We start from the raw sequence: 23,279 nt of genomic DNA on the forward strand, positions 1-23,279 counted from the left end.
GCAGTTTGACATGAATCTGGAACATGACTGTCTGGAAGACAGATGATACAGACCTCATGGGGATCTGTCTTGGCCTTCTTTTTCCCACAAGCTGGGAATTTGTCAAAGAGGGATAGCATTTCTTGACAAAATGCTGTTAATTTCTGTCAGGAAAAAATGGAAAAAGACAAGGAGAAACAAAATATGTCGCATGAAACGTTTAAAGTTTAAATTAAATGAAGAATTTTGAAGAAAAAAAAACAATTTGGTCGAGCTCAATGGTCCAGGATACTGTCAGTAGGAGCAGGAAAAAAGAACTGAAATAACTCCCACCTGCTATGCATGATAGGATACTGGTGGTGCCTTGTCCCTTTAAGGCACAGTGTTCTTTTTTAGACATATGAATGCCTATGAGTCTACTCTGCTCCCTACATCTCTATATCATAAAGATAAAAAAGGGTTTGGGAGAGATATTTCTACTAACAATAAAATTATCTCAAATGTATTTATTCTGGCCCCTTTTCTCTTCAGGATGAAGAACCTGGCCAGTGTAGCCTGGGTAAATAGGCTGCATAATCTGTCTCTTTTTCTTAAGTGTCTTTGCAGGCATTCCTGAAGTAAGGCGAAAATGCTACACTCAAGAAGATAAGAAGATAAGAAGATATATATATATATATATATATATATATATATATATATATATATATATATATATATATATATATATATATATATATATATATATATATATATATATATATATATATATATATATATATATATATATATATCTCCAGGGGTCCCTGAGCATGGGCGGGACTATTCAGCGCTTATGCCTATACATGGAAATCCCCTGCGAGAGAAGGCAGAGTTTATCCGTTAGAGCTTCATTAAAATGCAGGAGAGACGCTCGAGACGTATGTCCTGGGCGAAGCACTTCTGAAAGGATGTTTGTATTTACTTTGATAGTTGTTAGGATAAGGTCTAGTACTTCTTGTGCATTCTATGATAGTCTAAACTTTAGGATACCAATCACTCTTGAAAGGGCAGGTCTGTGCAGGTTTATCTACGTTCACTGTTCCCAACACTTCATGTGCAGGAAAAGTCGCTGCACCATGTTTAAATCATATATCTGAATTTCACAATACTCACCCAACCCCCTTCAATACAGGCCACACTACATCCAACTCCCTAAAGCATGCAGTTCAAAAGTGCACCAGGAGCCTAATGCAAATTAGAGCACTTCACAGCCTCATCAGGGGAGTAAGTGTTATATAAATGCTATGATATAATACAATGCATTGTGTATCGTGCAAACTAATAACCACAGTTTGTACTACAACAAAGGAAGTCTGTTTGTACCTTGTTTTTTTATCTGAATCATTTCATACAGTAAACTAATTATAGTATTTAAAATTGTACATTATCGTTGTCATTTCAATTACATATTGACACCATAAATTACTTATTTCCAAGATGAATGGAATTTTACAATATTTTTAAAATACAAATTCCGATAATACTAAATGTTTTAAAACAATGTTAAAACCCCTGGGTATTTGCTTTAGACCAGAAGAAAAAAGCTGCATAAAACTGCAAGAATTCCAATACATTTTGTTTAGATTTAATTTTTCACATAGAGAACTATCTATATACAGTGCATTTCAACAGCATGTTAATACGTTTTGTCAATTAAACCGTGGCTGCATAGTGCACTAGCTATTATTGCCCATATTAGAAAGGATAAAACAGGTGGATTCACAAAATAATTTGGCCAATTTAAATAAAGAATTGCTCAAAGAACTTCCTTTCCAACCAGACCCATTAAATCTTAAACAGAATCTATTTGTATAATCATTCAGATTACACAGTCGCAAATTGTTGCTAAAACAATTCCAGCATGGGCATAGTTTAAACAAAAATGGAACACATCAAATGAAATATCTTAATATGTGCACTGGAGGACATATGAATCAAATAAAATGCTCCCTTTCCACATCTGTACAGCTGGAACAATGATTCCATAATGACAATTTGAACACACTGATTGTTTTTGCCATTTTTCGACAAAAAGGCCTGAGTAGGTGGGAAAAGGAACAGTCAAAGAAGCCTGAGAAAGCAAGAAAGCTCATTTAATTAATTTACAATAATTTACAGCAGATTTGTTTAAAAAAAAAAAAGTATTACAATTGATCATAACAGCACGTCCTGGCTATTTTACAGGTGTATGTATGGAATTTAAATATTCAAGCTTGTGATGGAAAGCGGTAAGGTGGTCGCAGTGTACAATGTAAACAAGTAGCTTTGGAAAGTGAACACAGTTCTTGAGAGTCCTTTCACCTTGAAAAAACAATCTCGTCAATCCTTCCTGAAACATGATCATAAGTCAGTGTATAATGTTCATTTACAAACGAAAGCTAAACTAAGTTCAGTTAAATAGGTTTATGGTCAGGTCCAGTCTTAACGGGCAGTGTTGAGGTCTCTGCGATAGTAAACATTTTTCATTTCTTTAAAAAAATGCCACAATATTTGCAGCACAGTGCAGCATAAATCTTAAATACAAAAATATGTTTTTCTTCTGATGGGATAGTAGACCTTGCATCCTGGAAAGAAGTAACAACGCCACTGCAGAGAGCAGATCCAGTTTATATCTTTCAAGTCATGTAAGGCAATTACTTGGTTGGTTTACTGAATATGGCTAAATAAAGGTCCAGATAAAATGTCAGTCTTCGTTATGTTTTGCGGCTACTCCATATATGTTCTGGTGTACCTTTGTGATCAGATGAGTATTCAAATGGAGATCTGTGCCCCAAGGGAGAGCGTGAGCCATAAGGCGGCCTCTGCTCCAGAGGTAACCTAGGGTCACTGCTAGATGCTCTGTGGTCCATCTGCCAATCTGAGTGGTACCGATAATCCCTGGAAGATTTATGATGAATGAAATCAGAGCTGGATCGGTGGTCAGAGGTGGGTCGGTGGTCAGAGGCGGGTCGGTGGTCAGAGGCGGGTCGGTGGTCAGAGGCGGGTCGGTGCTCAGAGGCGGGTCGGTGGTCAGAGGCGGGTCGGTGGTCAGAGGCGGGTCGGTGGTCAGAGGCGGGTCGGTGGTCAGAGCCGGGTCGGTGGTCAGAGCCGGGTCGGTGGTCAGAGCCGGGTCGGTGGTCTGACAGTAATCGATGGTCTGAATGGGAACGGTGATCAGGATGGGATCTGGTGTCTTTCAAGCTTCCTTCATGGCCTGGTCTGTGAGGTCTACTCCTGTGATCATCTAATTTGCGGTGTTTACTGTCACTGTAGTATCTGACAAAAAGAGACAAACACAAATCACATTAATTGAGTATACATGTTTTCTTAACTTAGAGGCAAATAAGTATGTTTAAAGTTAAGTCTAATTACACTGCACTGTTAACCGTTATTTATATTTAACAATATTTCTTCACAGAATTTATCTTCAGCTCTGCATACTCACCTTTATCAGAAAGAAGACTTTGGAATGATTTTATAGCATAGTAGCCTTTAGAACCAATTAAGAACTCAAAGTTTCATTTACCGCCATGGCAACTACAGCATTAAAGATGTAAGCAGGACAATGTGGCAAAACCATTTATAGACAATACAACCTGAATGATTATTCATGTCATTATCTCTGTAATTAAATACACCATTTTCAATGTGTAAATCATGTGCAAAAGGTGATACCAATTTCAGCATTAGCCACTAAGGCTACACATGCCACTCCTGTCTTCCAGAGACTTCCTAATGACTAAACTCTTCAACTAAGAAACCATTACAAAGCAACAACTGTAGGAAAATACGGTAAAAGAAAGATCACATTGGTGTCTCTACTGAAATTTAGTAGCAAAACAGACAGAACAGAAAGAGAATAAGAGGTAACAGTAATTTTAAAAAGAGTAGAAATGAATAGGGTAACAAAATACATCATTTATTTCAGCGTCAAAATGCCCTTTTGAGTGTATGTGTGTTTTACAAATACATTATGTTATCTGGATTTATAAAGCGCGACATATCACACAAAGGGTTATCTAGGCCATGAAGCAGGTGAGAAGGTTGTCTGCTGGGTGTTAGTTCAACAACCTGGTCTTTAGCTTCTTACAGAATTCCAGAATTGAGGAGGTGGCCCAAGTCTGCTGGTGACTAGGTCTTGCGTGGTGATACGCCTGGTAATCCATCTGAATTTTTTTTTGAGAATGCATAGTATGTTGAAGTTAGAGGAGCTGACTTAGTTCACCTGTGCAGGCTTGTTGAGTGATTCCCAGGTTACGTGCGTGGCTAGAGGGTGATGGTGTTGTACCGAGCTCTGATGACTACCAGGTGGAGTCCCAAGGAGCGATCTTGCTCCTGAAGATCAGCACTTTAGTCTTGTCCATGCTGATTTTAATGCAGTTATTTGTAAACTGTTTGCTATGCAGATCATGTATTTGGTGAAACTGGATGTGGTTGTGGGAGACTTCTCTGACATTGAGAGGATCAGCTTGGTGCCATTGGCATAGAAGATGGAAATGTGCGAGATCTGACGATGTCTGCTAGTGGTGTCATGTAAATGTTCACAGGGTGGAGCTGATGGATGATCCTTGAGGGACTCTGCAGATCAGGTTCTTCGGCTTTGATATGTAGGAGGATCAGTCTGACTCGCTGTGAGGTACATATCTATTTGAGGGCTATACCTTGGATGCCTGTAGCGTGTAATCTTTTGATGAGGCTTGAGTGTGACACTATGTTGAATGCGGCCGAGAGGTCTAGCAGAAAGAGGGCGTCAGTCTCTCCTCACTCTAGAAGAACAAGTTACTTACCTTCGTTAACACCTTATCTCATAGAGACTATATCTGGCCACAGATTCCACTCCTTAGAATTATCCCCAGGCGTCAGACTGGATCCGGAATTTTATCGTGAGCAGTATCCTTGTACGCCGGTAGGTGGTGTTTTTCAGCTCTGCATGGCGTCGTTGGAGCCCTCCTTGCCATAAGTGATATGCGTGGTGCCTATATAGGAACCACCTTTTATGCAGACGCCATTTTCTTTTTACGACTTTCCATGCCAGGAGCGCAGAGCCAGGAAGAACATTGACCACTGGCTTGGAAAAACTAGAACAGCCCTGTCTCTAGAAATCCATTTGCAGAATGAGGAGGCTGGTGGGTTTGTAAGGAATCTGCAGCCAGATCGTCTCTACCAGATAAGGTGTTACCAAAGGTAAGTCATTCATTCTTCCGATAGAGACTTCAAGCCACAGATTCCTTACCTCAGTATAGATACCCAAGCAATATCATTCACAGAGATGGGTCTACGGACAATTTCGTACAAGAAAGTCCTGCAGACCCAAAAGGATAAAATGCTCATCTCAGTGGACTGGACAGTCCAGGTAGTAATGCTTTGGGAACGTGTGCAAGAATGCCCTTGTCACTACCAGACGGATGTCCAGGTCCGGAACTACACAAACTAATGCAGTGGTCGCAGCTTTTGCTCTGGTGGAGTAAGCATGCAGACCCTTAGGGTGCTGCTTCGCCAAAGCGTGGAAGATCTTGATACAGAGCATGATCCACCAGGAGATGGTGCGCATCTGCCCAGCACATCGTGTCTTCCCTCCGACACACTCCACAAAGAGTTGGTCGCTCACCTGGAACTCTCGTGTGTGGTCAAGGTAGAACGACAATGGTCTCTTTGGGTCCTGCTGGTGAAATCGTTCCTCTTCCTAGGAGGGATGTGGCGGAGCATTACAAGTAGGCAGGGTGATGGACTGGTCTACATGGAACAGGGTGACCACTTTTGGCAGCATTATCTTGACTAGATGAAATTCAGATATGGAGGCTTTGATGATGAGGCCTGGAGCACACTGATCTTCCGGGCAGATGATATAGCCACAAGAAAGTTCGTTTTTATGGAAAGGAGCCAGAGTGAAAAATTGTGCAATGGCTCAAAAGGAGCACACATAAAAAGTGAGGACGAAATTGATGACCCACTGGGCATAATGAAAGGGAAAGGTAGAAATAAATGTTGCAAACCTTTCAAGAACCTATTTACAATAGGTGATTTGAAGAGGGGTGGCTGATCAGGCAACCACAAAAAAGAAGAAATAGCATAAGGAGAGCCCTAGAAAGGATGAAAAGGAGTATCTGAGAAAGCCTTTCTGTAAACCATGCCACCAATGTTCACCCCTAATGGCAGGCGTATACCTTCTTGGTGGGGAGATGCCTGGCTGCCTAGATAAAGTTATAAAGTTCAAGAGGAAGGCAAAAAGCTGTTAACTGTTGCTGCTGAATCTCCACGCAATAAAGTGAAGCGTTAAAAGGTTTGGGTGGAGAATCCTATCCCTGGTGCTGCAACAGAAGATCCTCCCCAAGGGGCCGCCTGATCGGAGGACCTATGGCCATGCTCAACAGCTCAGGATACCTATCACTCAGTGCCCACTCGGAGCCGCAAGGATGACTTGGGCTCAGTTGTTCCTGATCTTCTTGATCACCGGGCAGGAGTAGTATGAGGGAAAAGGTGTAATGAAGGCCGGAGCTCCACTCAAGATAAGCAAGGCAGTTTGGAAACTCCAGCATGCAGCACTGCTGACATTGCTCGTTCTCAGTGGTGGTGTACAGATCTAACCATGGCTCTACCCACTGCTAAAAAAGACCCTGCACCACCTACGGACAGAGGCACCATTCATGATCTGCTAGTCACCTTCAGCTGTGTTGGTCTGCCCTAACATTCAGAGAGCCTGCCAGATGTTGACCAACCAGGGAAATGCCCTGACATTCCAGACATTTTTTTGTTGTTTTTGTTTGTGTCCTCATTACGCAACAAGTTAAAGTTAGGAGATTATCAGGGACCCTTCTCTGACTCCAAGCTTTCTTTATTTTCCCAAAGATCTGGACCATCTCTTTCCGACATTTCAGAGAAAGGGATCCCCTTACTTCCATACACTTGTAAGGAGAAGGATTCTTATTGCGGATGGGGGTGAGCTAGCCATTATGGCTACTCTTGCAGGCCTTACTCCAATAATGTTGCGATAGCGTAATAATTGGACTTTTAGTGGACTATAGTGTGAGATACAAACAGATGACTACCACAACATCTACAAAAGAAAACCATAACTTAAATCAACCCTTTTGAAACTCTTCCCATATATCCCAAAATTTATATTATTTCGAAGCTAGGCTCTTTTTTTTGTCTAAGTTGTACACTCTCAGAATTGACGCAAGCCATTCATTATAGGTCGGCGGGACAGGACTTATCCATTTTATACAGATCTCCCTCCTAGCCAGGAGGATCAACATGAAGATTACATTTTCCTGGGCTTCAGAGAAAGATCTTACTGCATTCATGCCTGTCACCCCAAAAATAACTAGGTTCATACTTACAGTTAGTTGTCTTCCCATTACCCCTTCTAAGGTAATACCCACATCTTTCCAGAAGCCATCGAGACTGGGACACCGCCAGAACATATGCAGGTCGTCGGCCATCTGTAGTATACATTTTGGACAGATCCTGACTGTGGACCCGTTCAGTTTGGATAGCCCCTTCGGGGTCCAATATGCTCCATGAGTGGTGAGTAAATGATTTGTTTTAAGAGCAGCAGACGTTAGAGACCTAACATCGCTCAACTCAAATGTGGGGTACTTGAGGTCATTGAGCATCGCCCTTACCGTGACACAAGTAAATTTCTGTCTCAACGCGAGACACATTGGATTTGGTTCATGCAATCATTGACACCACTAGGGCTTAATGACAAATTAGAACTGGCATGCTTTCTTTGACATTGTACTGTACCATTCATAGTCATGTTTGCTGCATGTACTGATTGCGTTTATTTTCTCTTTTAGTCAGCTTTCACTTGCCTGTATTTACATTGTGCATATTTTAATCATTGTACTATTGTTTATATTTGTTTATATTCACATTATGCATATCGGTTGTACCCCATAATCTCATACCCATGAGTTGCTATGTAGCATTGAGTCTTTCATCTGTACCTTTGCAATCTATAGCGCTGGACCACCCCTGATTTGACATGATTACCTTTCCACTACAGCCATACTTTTCCCCTTTCATATTCACCACTCACATTCACCACTCTAAGATGGCCGCCATTCTTCCTCGATTCCGGTGCTGTCCGTCTTCTTTGTCTATTCCGTTATCTACTACCAGTTTCCTCACTGCTTGTTTCCGTCTCTGTGACACTTTCGGCGGTTGTCGACACTTCATGTGGATTTTCTAAACTCTGGAAGACGCTTCACATTGGTGAGTGGACTCTATACAGTACTTAGTCTGTCCGAATTCGCAAATATTTCAATCACTCCGCCACACAGTATTCTCTGTTTGTATTACAGGACGCTATTTTCTTAAATCTTCACTTCGTGTCCCGCTAATTTATCTTAGCGCCTGGTAAGTCCTAAGCCCCTGACACATGCTTCACTGGTCGTCAATTTTATCACCTTCATTTCCTGACTACAACATTTGGTTTCCTTATTGCAGTCTTTTTCAATAGCACGTCTTTCAGTGGCTGATCTTCGTGTAATTGCCGGGTGCAGCGAGCGTTCTGCTCGTATCGGTAAGATCAATCACATTGCCTCTCACCCTCACGCCTTCAACAGTTGGCTTTTAAAAACCCGCGATCTGGCCTTATGCTTTCCCCGTCACTTCTTATTTATTTCACTCATTTTTTATCTCTTCTTGCCCTCTCCTTCCTCTGGTGGCGATTAGATGCCTTTCACTTATCTGATCTCATTCTTTTTCTTACAGTTAATTTCACTTTGCCCCTAAGCTTTGACAGTAAGCTATATGAATCTCGTCCTCACCCGATTGTAAGACTATAATTGTTCCTTGCTGTAACTTGTTCCCAACTGTGTTATATTGTTTTTCTTAGATTCCCCTGATGAAGGGCTATTTCCAATGCCCAAAATGCATTGGGACTTTTAATTGACCTACACTTGATGTGTATTTGGAATACTCTTCGCCTGGATTTTGTGAAAATTGAACAATATCCATGAACTTTTTTATTTATCATAAAGACATTCAACTGAAAGCCTGAAGACTCCATCTCATCTATTATTGTGTTTGCTTCCTCAATTGTGGTCATGAAATGATTTATATGTATACCATTTGAGTCACATTTACTACTGTTTAACCACATACACGCTTTTGAGTGACTTGAGCAGTGCATCAGGTTAACCAGATGACAATCTGGCGATTTTCTTACCGTATTAACAAAGGCTTGCAGGGCCTTTTTCCTGTTGCACGTGTCTGTATAATTGTTGGATTTTGATATCTATAATTGAGCTCTGATATATTTTGTTTACTTGAGTGCAACCCGTTGCTTCCTCTTTCCATCAGAGGGTTCTTGACATCCCCAGAAAAACCAGTCGTTCGCAGCCAGGTTTGACGGGGTAGCGCCACTGTCGTGGAAATCGTTATGCCCAGCGAGTCGGCGGTGCCAAAGTCACAACGAATTGTGAACTTGGCTGCATCTCTCCCCTCAGCAATAGCTTAGGTGAGCACCGTCCAGACCTCCTCCAGACACTGAGGCAGCACCTGCACCACCGTATCCAACAGAGTGGTAATAATGACCCAAGAAGCATGCAGTGTTCACAGACCGCAACCCTGAACTGGCGGAAGAGAGAATCTTCTTCCCAAACTGCTTCAGTTTCTTGGATTCCCTGTCTGGAGGTGCGGAAGGGAATGCACTCTGAGACACAGAGGCTTGAGCAACCAAGATCTCAGGGGTAGGGTGTTGGGAGAGGAAAATGGGGTTGCACGGGCCCGGCAATGGCGTCGGGCCACGTACATATCCACAGGAGCCCCTGTGTTGGGCATCATTAAAGGGCAGCAGCTGCGCAGAGGAAGCTGCCGGCCGAAGCATTTCTGTCAGGAGGTTAGTCCTGACGGCCACCGTAAAGAGCTCGAGGTGGAGAGCCGCTGCTGCCCTACGCAACACCACTGGATAAGTACCACCCTCCTCTGTAGCCACGGTAGAAGGGGACAGCACACCAGGTTCTGGAGAGAAATCCAGATCACCTACGACCTCCAAATCTTCTGGCCAGTCCGGGTCTAACTCGCATTGGGTTGCGAGAGGGTCTTCCGACCCCTCCCAGTCTTCCCCGCCTTCCGAAACCTGATGTTCAGGTGGGAAAGGAGGAGGAGGATGGAGAAAGGGTTAAAAATTTCCCGTCGGACTCAGCATTGATCAACACCGGTTCTGCACCATCTGCATGTTGGGGTAGAAGCCAGGGACGACATCAGCCGGGATGTCGGTGGAGGTCGTATTAGGTCAACAGTCATCGGCTGGGATCTATGCATGGATCCATGGGGGTCTAGCTGCACTGGGGCCATCGACAAAGGACAAGGACCCCCAGTCGGACCCGCAGGGCCCGAAGGGACTCCAGCGGGCCAGAGAGATGGCCCATGGCTGACAGAAATTCCTGCAGCTGGGCCGGAGTCACCGATGGACCCGTGAAAGGTGGGTAGGCCGTCGGCAACTGCGTAGGCTCTGCTGGAGCCGCAGGGGTGGCACCAACTGCACCCTCTCTCGTGTCTCGAGACAGGCTGGGGGAACGCTTCTTCGACTTCTTGTGCTTCGTCTTACCTGACCCCGAGTTCAAAGACTTTGGTGGCGGCTCCGCGACCGTTCCCTCGACCTCCCACGGGACCGGGACCTTGAACGGCACAGAGCCGACTCCTGGGCCACAAGCAACTTTCAGGACCGCTCCTGCAAAGAATTCGGAGCCATGGCCAGGCAGTCTGGGCACAACGTGGGGTCATGGTCACGCCCAGGAAGTAGAGACACACGCGGTGCGGGTCAGTCACCAACATCATGTGTGGGACAAACCTTGCAATACTTGAAACCGGGCATCCCTATTGCATCAGGAGTCAAAGACTAAAAAAAAGACAGACAAAAGTACCAAAAAACTCAGTAAAAATTTGACTGGGGGTACCGCTCTCTCTGGATCTGCGCTTGCTGGAGCAATTAAAAGAACTGGCGTCAGCGCGGCATCTAAATAGCTGCCGCTACATCATCCTGGCGATCACGACGCCTACAACTGACGCGGAGCCGCAAGACGCCACCTTCCAACGCGCAGGGGTACTGCTGACAAAAAAAGTTTCCAGATCCAGTCTGACGCCTGGGGGTAATTCTAAGGTCAGGAATCTATCACTAAAGTGTCTCTTTCAGATAGATTTACCTCTATGGCCACTGCGTCTATTTTTTGGACCATGTCGTCTCAGGTCGATTGAATAGCTTGGATGACACCCGTTAGTGTGGGAGAGTCCTCAACGGTCCGTTCAGAGGCCCACTCCCCTCGTGCAAGGTACTCATCCCTAGCATCAGTGCCGTGGGATAGGGGCTGAGCATAATTCGAGATTCTGTTGGTTTGTGCTTTCGCTGCTTTGTCCTTTCCCATGATTACCGGCGTAGTGTGTCGGCTGCTATCATGTAAAACACCTCCAGGTAGGTGATTCACCCGTGGATCTGTACCCAGAAGCCTCAGCTCGTCTGCTTCTCAGCTCACCTGAGCCCGGGTTTCGCCTCCTTTTCTGCCAATCCCTCAGAGTCGCCCTCTCCTGTGGGTGCCCACGAGGGGTCCAGATCACTACGTCTTCAGGGCAGGATTTGACTGGGTACCGCGTTGCGCCATCTCACAGCGGTCCCACTGCAGCCTCTCACGCTTGTCTCTCAAGGGTGCTACGTCCATGTTCTTTGTTCTGCTATGTTGGCCTCAGGCTTCTGTCCCTCAGCTCTTCTAACCTCCCAAGCCCCACAGGGCAAGATTGATTCCCAGGTCAGTGTTCTCTTTTCTCCCTGGACATGTCCGCTCAAGCTGGTCCCACTGCAGCCTCTCGCGATTGACTCCTTAGGCATCATCGTTCTGGGCCCCCACGCCCTCTCACCGGTGCTTTACTGGGCTCTGGCTGCGTCTTCTCAGTTTATCTGGTCTCCCAGGCCCTGCAGGGCACAGACAATTTCAGGGCAGGGGTCTCTTCACTTCGGGCGCGTTGGCTCACGTCAGCGTTTTCGGCCCGGTTTCCACTTCAGTCACCTCACCCCCTCCGGAGGTCAGTAAAAAAGTGGGCACCCCCCACAGGTGAGAGGGGGAAGCAGTCACAGCCCACTCTGTCTCCGAAGTCCTGAGTCACCTCCAGCTGCAATTGACTCGGGGAGACGGCCCCTCTCCTCCTAGGCCTTCGCCCGAGGCCCCACGTCCCAGGGTCTTGGCTCCCTGTTATGGGGCTGTTCGTTGCGTTGTGTACCACACAACGGTTGCAGTACGTCCTCCAACCACCTCGCGGCCGAAGCCCGTTCTCTCCTGAGGCCGCAGTGTGTCTTTGCCTCAGTCGCAGGCCCCGGGCGGTTCCCAGATCAGATCACTACTGCCCGAGTCACACCTCCGGCAATCAAGATGGCGCTGACTCCCCTTGAGGGCCTTTATTTCAGCGGTTGCGGTGTTCCTGGGAGTTTCGATTACTTTGTGCAGTCATGCGGGGTCCCATGGCACCTAGGAAACCGCTTAGAGGGCTTATATGGAGCAGGATGCTTCAGGATTGTGCCTTAAATCGTGCCGCCGCGCGGAGCACTGCTAAAACACGACTACGCGGCCATGGTGGTAAGCCAAGTCCCTCCACTAGTCATTTTGTTACAGCGGTATAATCTGTTGGTTGACCACAACATTAAAGAACATGTTGCGGTGACCCTTACAGGACTCACTCATTCAAGCTTGGCACTCCTAATGCAGTCTTTCTTAGGTTTTGTCTTTCTCCTGCATTGGGACACAAGACCTTACCTACATCTTTCTGCCCCTCTCTCGACTGCCTCTCCTGCATCGAGATTGAGAGGTGACAGTAAATGGCTTTTGATCTTCCTCTCTAAGTGGATGGTGTTATTCTGGCAGCCAGGCGTCCTCCCACTAAAAATAGTTATACAGGTCTCTAGGATAATTTTGTGGTGTGATGCTCATCCCATCATATCCAACTCTTATAGACTTCTCTTTCTGATGGTCTCTTCTTTAGTTTATCATTGGCCCAGCAATGCCTTGCAGTTGCCACAGTTACAGGGTATTAAATTGCTATTTCAGTTTTTGCACATTTACCAGATCAACAGTCTCTCTCCAAATCACCTTTGATGTGTTTTTGAAGGTGTTGTTGACCCACATGTTTCCATCTGTCCCATCCGTAATGCCACATTGAGATTTGAATTTGGTATTGACTTACCCGATGCGCTTGTCTTTCAAGCCTATGCACAGTTGTTCTTTGTGGTTGCTTAATCTTAAAAGGTGATCCTCATTGTTATTAAGGAAAATGCTACTTACCAGTATGCATCTGTTCTTGGCATGTAGGGCCGCTGACATTCATATCTTAATAATTGAAAATAAGGGACCTGGTCACTGTTGAATTCTGCCACTTTTTGTTTTTGAGCAGAATATCACCCTAAGGTAATTAATCCTTGGGTGATGTGTATACTTTTTTGTCTGGTACAAGTTCCATCACTTTGTAGATTTCTAAAAACAGTCTGAGGTTTTGTTCGTTGCCTTACAAAAACATAAATTTACACATATACTATAAACACTTTTTACAATACACAAAACAATTGAATTACATTTATCTGTTAAACAATACATTTACCAAAGAACATTTTTGCCAGGCTTCAGGGTTGTACCCTACCAACTAATTCTAGTACCAGGCCTACATTATCCTGATTACATCTAGTCTAGGACTGGTCGCGCAAAGGCAGGAAACTTAGTAAACATTATTTCATCTGTTACATAAAAAAAAACTTTCTAAAGCCTTTTGCGGAATGTGCATTCGTATTTACGACAAATATGACAAAGCCGACGCGTTTCCAAGCCCGTGTCTCATTTATCGGGCTTTTCTTCAGGGCTTTTAGTTGGGTACCTGTGTGAAAATAGGGGGACATATTTTAGTGTGGGACCTTCAAATGTATCGTCAGTGGAAGGGAGTTGTTTACACTTGTTTTTTACCTTCCTGCGTTGTATGTACAAGTCTGTTCTAATGCGTTCAGACTCTTGACTGGCGTTTGGCTTTATTCTGTAAGGTAGAAAACAGACAATGTATCTATTTTCTGTATGGGGGACATTGTATCACAAGGTTTTTAACAAAAGAGTCTGCCCACACTGTAACTTACGTTTGTTATGTTCTCATTCCTGTCGCTACTTGTCTTCTGTTGTAGGATTTTACGACTTTGCGGGAAGTGGCTCACAAGGTTCTGTAACGCTGAAACAGAACGGTTTTCAATTGTCTAATCTAATTATTTGTTCGATGCTGCGAGTTTTTTTTAGGTAATTATTACTTACTTGGGGTTTTCAGTGAGTTGGCGGAACGCCGTACTGTCGTTTTATGGAGGGCGTCACCTTTTCTTTTTTTCTCGTTTGCCGCATGCACTGTAAGATTGAAGTTGGTCGAATTTAAAGACTTATTTACTACAAGGCGGGAGTGAATGTTTTCTTTCTCCACTCTGTGTGCGTCATTACCTGCAGTATCTGTGTGTAGCCGCTTGTTTCTGCCAATTTCATTCCAGAGTGAGTGTTTGGTGTTCTGGTCACATGACTGATATAAGAAAATACTTGCATAATGTGATACAGCGGTTATGGGACATGTAGTCTTAGAGTTCAATGCACGCTTGAGTGCGAGTTAGTGTGTAGCTCTTTTGAAATAAAATAGTTTTGGTGCATTTGTGACATGTGGTCATTTTACAGGGGACACGTTTACGAATTTCAACATTCACCATATTCATTCAGTCCTGCACTCACGCAGTCATATTTCATAATTAGGAAAGTTTCTCTTTTTAACAGTAAAGTTTCCACATTGCCTCCAAGCGGTGAAGCCTTTATTCCTGAGAGTACGGACCATCTTAGGTCTCTTTCAGTATGGCCAAGATCAATAAAGTGCTGGACCATTGGTGCGTTCAACACTTTTTGTTTAATTCTAGAACGGTGTTGGGCCAGTCTCTGTGTAATCTGTTGGTTTGTTTTCCTAATGTAAAGTTTGTCGCACGGACAAATTATTACATAAACAATATTTTTGCTTTTGCAGCTTGTAAATTCGTTATGGGTCCATTTGATGGTATTATGTTCAAACGTTGTGCCCTCAATGGTACTGGCACACGATACACAGGTACCGCATTTGTGGTGGCCTTTCACAGGGTTTAAATTCCATAAGGCACGTAAGTCACTTTTGACTTTAGAAGTGCCTAGATCTGCCCTGATTATTTGTTGCCCTATGTTCTTGTTTTTCTTAAGTGCGAACATGGGTTTAACAAAAGGAATTTCAAGGTTGGACAATAAATGCCAATTTTTCAAAACAATTGATTTGAATTTGTTCGTGAGTGGGCCGTAAGTTGAGACACAGACCAATTGTTCGAGTGGTTTTTTGTCTCTTTTTGTTAATGAAGCCTCTCTGGGAGTAAACCATGCACGCTAGGTTGCATGTTTTAACATTTTTTTGGGATACCCTCTTGTTTTTAACTGTTCACACAGCATTTCTGCATGTATCAGGTAATCTTCTTTTCTAGAGCAATTGCGTCTGATTTGCAACAACTGGCTGTACAACAGGTTTTCTTTTAGGCTCTGTGGGTGGAAGCTCGGTAGTGGAGGATGGTATTTTTATCAGTCTGTTTACGGTATAAAGTAGTGGCCAACTTGTTGTTCTGAGGGAAGACTTCAACATCAAGGAATGTTAGACGTGTGTTGCTGTGTGTCATACTGAATTTTATGTCTGGGTGCCTATTATTCAACCATTCGTGGAATTGGATCAGGTGTACTTCTGTGCCTCTCCACTGGCACCAGACGTCATCAATATAGCGATGCCATTTTACAATGTGTCCGCTATACGGATTATTCTGATAAATGAATCGCTCCTCATACAGGGCCATAAAGAGGACCACCATCTCTGGAGCATAAGGACACCACATGGTGGTCCCCTTCACCTGCATATAGAAGGTATCCATGAATCTGAAAAAGTTCAGTTTCAATGCTAGGCTGGCCAACTCGATTATAAATTTGGTGGGAACTCTTTGCAGTTTGGGCCTTGTGTCTAAGAAGAACTCAATGGCTTCTAATCCCTCTTCCTGGGGGAATCTGTGTCTATAATGAGTTGACGTCAAATGCCACCATCAACTCATTATGGTCATCAAATGGTAAATTTTCGATTTTATTGATGAAGTCTGCCGTGTCTTTGATATAGGACTTGACCTCACTCATGAATGGCTTTAGAAATAAGTCTACGTACTTGGCAATCGGCTCAAGGATTGACTCACATCCGGAGACTATTGGTCTCCCGGGTGGGTTCTGTAGGTTTTTATGCACCTTGGGTAGGAAACAGATTACTGGGACTTTAATTTGATTTGTATCTCCATTTGTATGCTGTTGGAAGGGTCTTCAGTTAATTTCCTGTACCATTCTGTGTTACCTATTTGGCTATTGGCTTCTTCTACGTATTTTTCTTTCTGCCATACCACCAGGGCACCCCTTTTGTCGGCCGGCTTCACTACTATTGATATGTCTTCACTTAGTTGTTTAATTGCTATCTGTTGGTCCTTCGTGATGTTTCTTTTACAAAACATTTTTTGTTTACCTAACTGCGTGAGTGAGGAGAGAACAGCTTGTTTGAATGCCAAAATTTGTTTGGGGACCATTTGTGGTGTAGGAGTAAAAGACGATTTATTTGATAAGTTTGATGGTTCTGGTACCTTAGTGTTTTCTTTGTTATGGAAAAACGCTTTTAGTCTAATTTTTCTAAATAGATCTTGTGCTTCTATTTTTCAATTGACTATATCTGTTTTAGTACTTGGGACAAACTTTATCCCTAGTTCAAGGACTGATTGTTCATGAATGGTGAGCTTTTTTGGTGAAAGATTGATGAGTAGTTTACGATTTGTAATAGCTCTTGCTGCGTGTTCTCATGTCCCATGCTTGCGGTTGGGGTTTGAACCTTACGCGACCCCTGCCCTTGCCCTTCTCTAAAAAAGTATTGGAACGTTTTGAAGTACCTTCTCCGGGTTCTGAATCTCCAGATGAATCAGAGGATGAACTCTCTGAGAAGGTGAGGAAACGATACAGAACCTTGTGAGCCACTTCCCGCAAAGTTGTAAAATCCTACAACAGAAGACATGTAGCGACAGGAATGAGAACATAACAAACGTAAGTTACATTGTGGGCAGACTCTTTTGTTAAAAACCTTGCGATACAATGTCCCCCCATACAGAAAATAGATACATTTTCTGTTTTCTACCTTACAGAATAAAGCCAAACGCCAGTCAAGAGTCTGAACGCATTAGAACAGACTTGTACATACAACGCAGGGAGGTAAAAAACAAGTGTAAACAACTCCCTTCCACTGACGATACATTTGAAGGTCCCACACTAAAATATGTCCCCCTATTTTCACACAGGTACCAAACTATAAGCCCTGAAGAAAAGCCCGATAAATGAGACACAGGCTTGGAAACGCGTCGGCTTTGTCATATTCGTCGTAAATACGAATGCACATTCCGCAAAAGGCTTTAGAAAGTTTTTTTTTAATGTAACAGATGAAATAATGTTTACTAAGTTTCATGCCTTTGCGCGACCAGTCCTAGACTAGATGTAATCAGGATAACGTAGGCCTGGTACTAGAATTAGTTGGTAGGGTACAACCCTGACGCCTGGCAAAAATATTCTTTGGTAAATGTATTGTTTAACAGATAGATGTAATTCAATTGTTTTGTGTATTGTAAAAAGTGTTTATAGTATATGTGTAAATTTATGTTTTTGTATGGCAACGAACAAAACCTCAGACTGTTTTTAGAAATCTACAAAGTGATGTAACTTGTAGCAGACAAAAAAGTATACACTTCACCCAAGGATTAATTACCTTAGGGTGATATTCTGCTCAAAATAAAAAAGTGGCAGAATTCAACAGTGACCGGGTCCCTTATTTTCAATTATTCAGACGTTGTCCTACCCGGCCACAGTGAAGGACACAACGTCTCTTTTTCCATAAGACATTCATATCTTAGCATAGATCGCCGCCTAGTGTTGGGTCCGGATGTTTGCACTTTGTTGACCTGGAAGAGTCTTCGAAGTATCACGAGATAGGTGACTCCTCCCCTGGACTACAGTGCGCATGGGCGTCTTCTCCATCTTCAGATTGTTTTTCGCCATTGTGGCAAAGATGGAGTATTGCAAAGTAAGAGATGACCATGTAAATGTATGTAGAAAGAATTACTGCAGCTGTGACGGGCACCGGGGAGGAGGGTGGGCGATATGAATGTCAGCAGCCATACATGCCAAGAACAGATGCATACTGGTAAGTAGCATTTTCCGTTCGAGGCATGTGGGCTGCTGAATTCATATCTTAGCATAGACTGTATAGCAGTATCTCCTCTAGCGGTGGTCACCTGTACCAGCTGCAGAAGTTTGAAAGAGAGTTTTTAGGACAGCCTGGCCTACAGCAGCTTGCTGCTTTGCCTGCACGTCTACACAGTAGTGTTTAGTGAAAGTGTGTATGGTAGACCATGTAGCTGCTCTACATATGTCTTCTAGTGGAATATTTCCTAGGAAAGCCATGGATGTCCCCATTTTGCGCGTTGAGTGGGCTTTTGGGGAAACTGTTAGAGTGCGATTGGCCTTTAGATAGCATATTTGAATGCACTTAACTATCCATCTGGCTATTCCTGATTTTGAAACTGGGTTACCCTTATGCTATGGAGCAAAAGCTACAAATAGTTATGTCTTTCTGAAAGCTTTAGTTCTGGCAACGTAATATAGTAGAGCTCTTTTTACATCCAGTGTGTGTAGAGCTCTTTCAGCCACTGACTGCGGGTTTTGGAAGAAAACTGGCAAATCTATTGACTGATTGAGATGAAATGTTGATATAACTTTTGGCATGAACTTAGGGTTAGTACGGAGCACTACCTTATTCTGATGTATTTGCATGAAAGGTTCTTGAATTGTTAGTGCCTGTAGCTCGCCCACTCGCCTGAGCGAGGCAATGGCCACTAAAAATGCCACTTTCCATGTTAAGAATTGTAATCCTCACGAATGGAGTGGTTCGAAAGGTGGCCCCATAAGTCCGGTAAGTACGACGTTTAAGTTCCAGACTGGCGAAGGTGGATGTCTTGGAGGGATAATTATTTTAAGTCCTTCCATAAAAGCTTTGATAGGTGGTATTCTGAACAGGGACAGATGTTGTCTGTTCTGGCGATATGCTGCTATAGCAGCAAGGTGTAGCCTTGTGAAGAGTATGCTAGATTGCATCTTTGAAGATGTAATAAGTAACATATTATGTTTTGTATGGAGGCATCTAATGGATTGATTTGGTTATTATTGCAGTAAATTACAAATCTTTTCCATTTAGCTGCGTAGCATGCTCTAGTAGTTGGGCGTCTTGCTTCCTTGATAATGTTCATACAGTCTGGAGGCAAGTTAAGATATCCGAACTCTAAGACTTCAGTAGCCAGATCGCTAGGTTCATCTGATTGGGATCTGGGTGCCTGATTTCTCCACAGTTCTGCGTTAACAGCTGTGGCGATAGACGCAGCCTTTGGTGAGGGACTACTGAAAGTTCTAGGAGTGTCTTGCCCATGTGGGAGCAACTAGGATCATTGTGAGGGACTGTTGCTTTAGTTTGCGTGCCACTAATGGAATCAGTGGGGTTGGCGGAAAAGCGTACGCAAATCTGCCTGAGCAGTTCATCCATATCGCATTGCCCTGTGACAACGGGTGTGTGGGCCTGGAGGCAAAGAACTGGCATTTTGAGTTTTTTCTTTTGTGGCAAACAGATCTATCTCTAGATGCCCCCACTTTTTGAAGAATGGTTGGAGGACTTGTGGGTGAATCTCCCATTCGTGTATTTGTTGGCTGTGTCTGCTTAGTAGATCTGCAATCTAATTGTCTATTCCTGGGAGGTGTTCTGCCAGGAGAAAAATGTTTTTTTGGGATTGCCCACCTCCATATGCTCTGTGCTAGGTGAGACAGCTGCGGAGAGTGTGTCCCTCCCTGTTTCTGTATGTAGTACATGGCTGTCATGTTGTCCATCCGGATTAATACAGCCTTGTTGTACAAGTATTTCTAGAAAGCTTTCATCGCTAGAAATACTGCTAGCAACTGTAAGTGGTTTATATGCAGTGTCTTCTGCTTGAATGCCCTGAGCCCTTGGACTGTGTATTGAAGTAGGCGGGCTCCCCAACCCGTCAGTATGCGTCCGCTGTTAGCACTACCTGTGGAACCGGCTCTTGGAACTGTCGCCTCTTGGAAAACCTTTGTGGGTTCCACCACTGCAGGGAGTAGTAAGTGCGACTGTCTACCAACACTAGGTCTTTTAGTTGTCCTTGAGCTTGGTTCCACTGCCGTGCTAAGCATTCTTCCAAGGACGCATTTGAAGTCGGGCATGAGGGACAATGAATATGCAGGAGGCCATCATGCCTATAAGTTGCATGAACACTCGAGCTGGCAAGGAGTGTTGTGGGTGAAATCTTTGAATTAGAGACTGCATGTTGGCTATGCTGGCTGGATTTGGATATGCTTTTGCCACTGAGGTATCTATTGTTGCTCCCAGATATTGTTGTATGTGGGAGGGCTGCAGATGTGATTTTGTGTAATTTATGGAAAAACCCAGACTGTGCAGTAGCTGAATTGTTTGGGATGTGTGGTTTGCACACTGTGCGTATGAGTTGGTTTTTATGAGCTAATCGTCCAGGTAGGGCAGAGCTTTCCAAACTCTGTGTCGGGACACGTTACTGTGTTGGCTGCTGCCTGTTGGTGTGTCGCGGGACGAGGACAAGATGCAGTTTATTCATCATGCAGGATGGTACTTCACATGCTAGTGAGGCAGTACCTGTTCCTGTGGCAGGCTGGAGGCGGGAAAGGAGGAGCATTGCGCTGCCGTTCTCCCTTCCGGATGTAGCTGTGGCTGAAGTATAAAATACACTGCTCACGCTCGCGTGTTTTTTTTTTTTTTAAAGTATGTTTTCCTCCATTTATTTGCCATATTTTACTCAAACTTGATTGAGATTTAAAGGTCATTGATTCTGCTGTTTTTCACGTAGCAGTATTTCATGCCCAAAAAAAACAATCTATGCTTGGGTGCCATTTGTCAATATTGAACATGGTGTGTTGCATGTTTTATCTCAAATGCACAGCCTAATATCGGGGACCATCGCTGCTCCGGAACTAATGGCTTATTAATGTGCAATTTATTATTCAAGGTAAAGTAGCCTTTCAATAGTTCTGCATTGTTTCCTACTGCTCATGCCTCACAAGACAACCACTCTGCACAAAAAAAAAAACACTACCAGTCTAAACATGCCTCGCTGTTCATCAGCATTTCCGCTATCTAAATGCGCATTGACAACAGAGTCCTACAGTCCTACGTGGGCAACAAATGTGGAGATCAGATTCACAACAAACAAATTTAATCTAAGGGAAACGTGTAACTTGAACAAAGATTACAACAAAACACGCCATGTTTCTATTTCACAGAGCCAAGCGCATCTCCATATTTTCAATTGTCTATTAACATTTTACTTGGTAGAAAACCTATGAAATTGTTTGAAAGGCATTTTGGGCCACGGTAAACATTTTCTACAAGCAAAAACAAAACAGAGAACGCAGCCACCACTCAGTCTGTTAATGATAGTTGTCTGTTAAAAGTGAGGTCGATTATTTATTAATATGAAGCATTTTGAAGTGGCAGTTTAGGAGTGGAGAGCCTTGACTTAAATATTAAACTGAATTACTGTGTCGTAAAATGATGCACGTCTAAAAGGTGTGTCACCAACATGAAAAGTTTGGAAAGCACTGAGGTAGGGGAACACATGGATGTGTTGCCTTCTTAGGTGTGCTGCTACTACTGCTAGGCATTTTGTGAAAACCCTTGGTGCTGTATTTACCACGAAGGGGAGTACTTAGAATTGACAGTGTTGACCTTCTATCGTGAACCTGAGATATTTTCTGTGAGCTGGATGTATAGGTATGTGAAAGTATGCATCCTTGAGGTCTAACGTAGCGAGGAAGTCGCCTTGTTGGAGTAACGGGAGTACTTGTTGAAGAGTGATCATATGGAAATGATCTGAGAGTATGTATTGCTTCAGAGGTCTGAGGTCCAATATTGGTCTGAGGGACCCGTCCTTTTTGGGAATAAGGAAGTATAGGGAGTATACTCCTGTCCCTTGGTATTGAAAAGGGACTGGCTCTATGGCTCCCTTTTCTAGCATGGATGTTACCTCTTGTTGTAACAGCGTGACGTGTTCTTTGGACATAGGACAGTGTTTGGTTGCTATGTTGGTATGTTGGGTGGAGTAGAAGTGAGTTCCAGGCAATAACCATACTGGATAATTTGTCTCACCCACCTGTCTGTGGTAATTGCATTCCAGTCTGGTAGGAATTGTGTTTGTCTGCCTCCGACCGATGTTGAGTGGTCTGGAGGGAGTGTGAGTAAGTCACTGTTTGGTGGCGGTGGAGGCTCTGGTGATGTGGCCACCACGTCCTCTGCCCTTGTTATTATTGCCTCTATAACCTCCTCTGTTGGAGCCTTTATTAAAGGTGCTCTGGGTATTACTCTTGAATGTAGAGGAAGTTTGTTATATGTTGCCTCTACCTGAGCCTCGAAAGGAGGAGCGACGAAAGTAACTTCTGGATTGTTGGAACTGAAGTGCGCCCATTGACTTAGCAGTATCAGTACCACTCGTGACCCCCTGTATCCCATCATGCCCCAGGGGTGACAGTTAGGTCAGTTGTTCTTTTCGGAGACTGAAAAACAAACCTAATAACAAATAGGTTAACAATATCTCCTTATTAAAGAGCATCCTTTGCCCGGGGAGGCGGTAGGGTTGCTAATGACTTTGATGAGGATACCCCTGGATGAGAACTAGGATTACAGGTAAGTAACTAATCCTTCTCTTCCAGGTGATCCTCATCAATAGTCATAATCATTAGAATAGAATAGCAAGCCTCTCCTCATCCCTGCGGGTAAAGGAAAGATAAGACAGTAATCTCATCAACAAGTCTGAGTAGACTATATGCTACCCAAACAGATTCCTCAAGGAGGCTTGCCCTACTTGAGTATCGGCCCTGGACTCAGATTCGAGGCAGTAATGCCTCGTAAAGGTATGAACCGATTTCCAGGTTGCAGCCTTGCATATTTCTAACATTGGAATGTTATGCAAGAAAGCTACTGTAGCGGCCTTCCCTCTAGTGGAATGCGCTTTTGGAGACATCAACAAAGGCTTGCCTGCAAGCTGATAGGCCAATTTAATGCAAGAGACAATCCATCTGGAGATGGACCTCTTGGCCGCTGGAAAACCTGTCCTCATTGAACCA

General features: G+C 43.8%; 1 protein-coding gene across 1 annotated transcript in view; it reads right to left on the minus strand.

Annotated features, from left to right (window-relative positions):
- Positions 1-2,094: 2,094 nt before the first annotated feature.
- CHD1 (chromodomain helicase DNA binding protein 1) overlaps positions 2,095-23,279 on the minus strand; it is a 1,544,591-nt gene continuing 1,523,406 nt past the window's right edge. Inside the window, exon 37 of the mRNA XM_086960963.1 lies at positions 2,095-3,273. Within this exon, the coding sequence (XP_086817089.1) occupies positions 2,712-3,273 (562 nt within the window). The 3' untranslated portion in view covers positions 2,095-2,711. The remainder of the gene's footprint in view (positions 3,274-23,279) is intronic.

This window comes from Lissotriton vulgaris, chromosome 3_1, assembly GCF_964263255.1.
Source record: "Lissotriton vulgaris chromosome 3_1, aLisVul1.2, whole genome shotgun sequence".
Lineage (NCBI taxonomy): Eukaryota > Metazoa > Chordata > Amphibia > Caudata > Salamandridae > Lissotriton > Lissotriton vulgaris.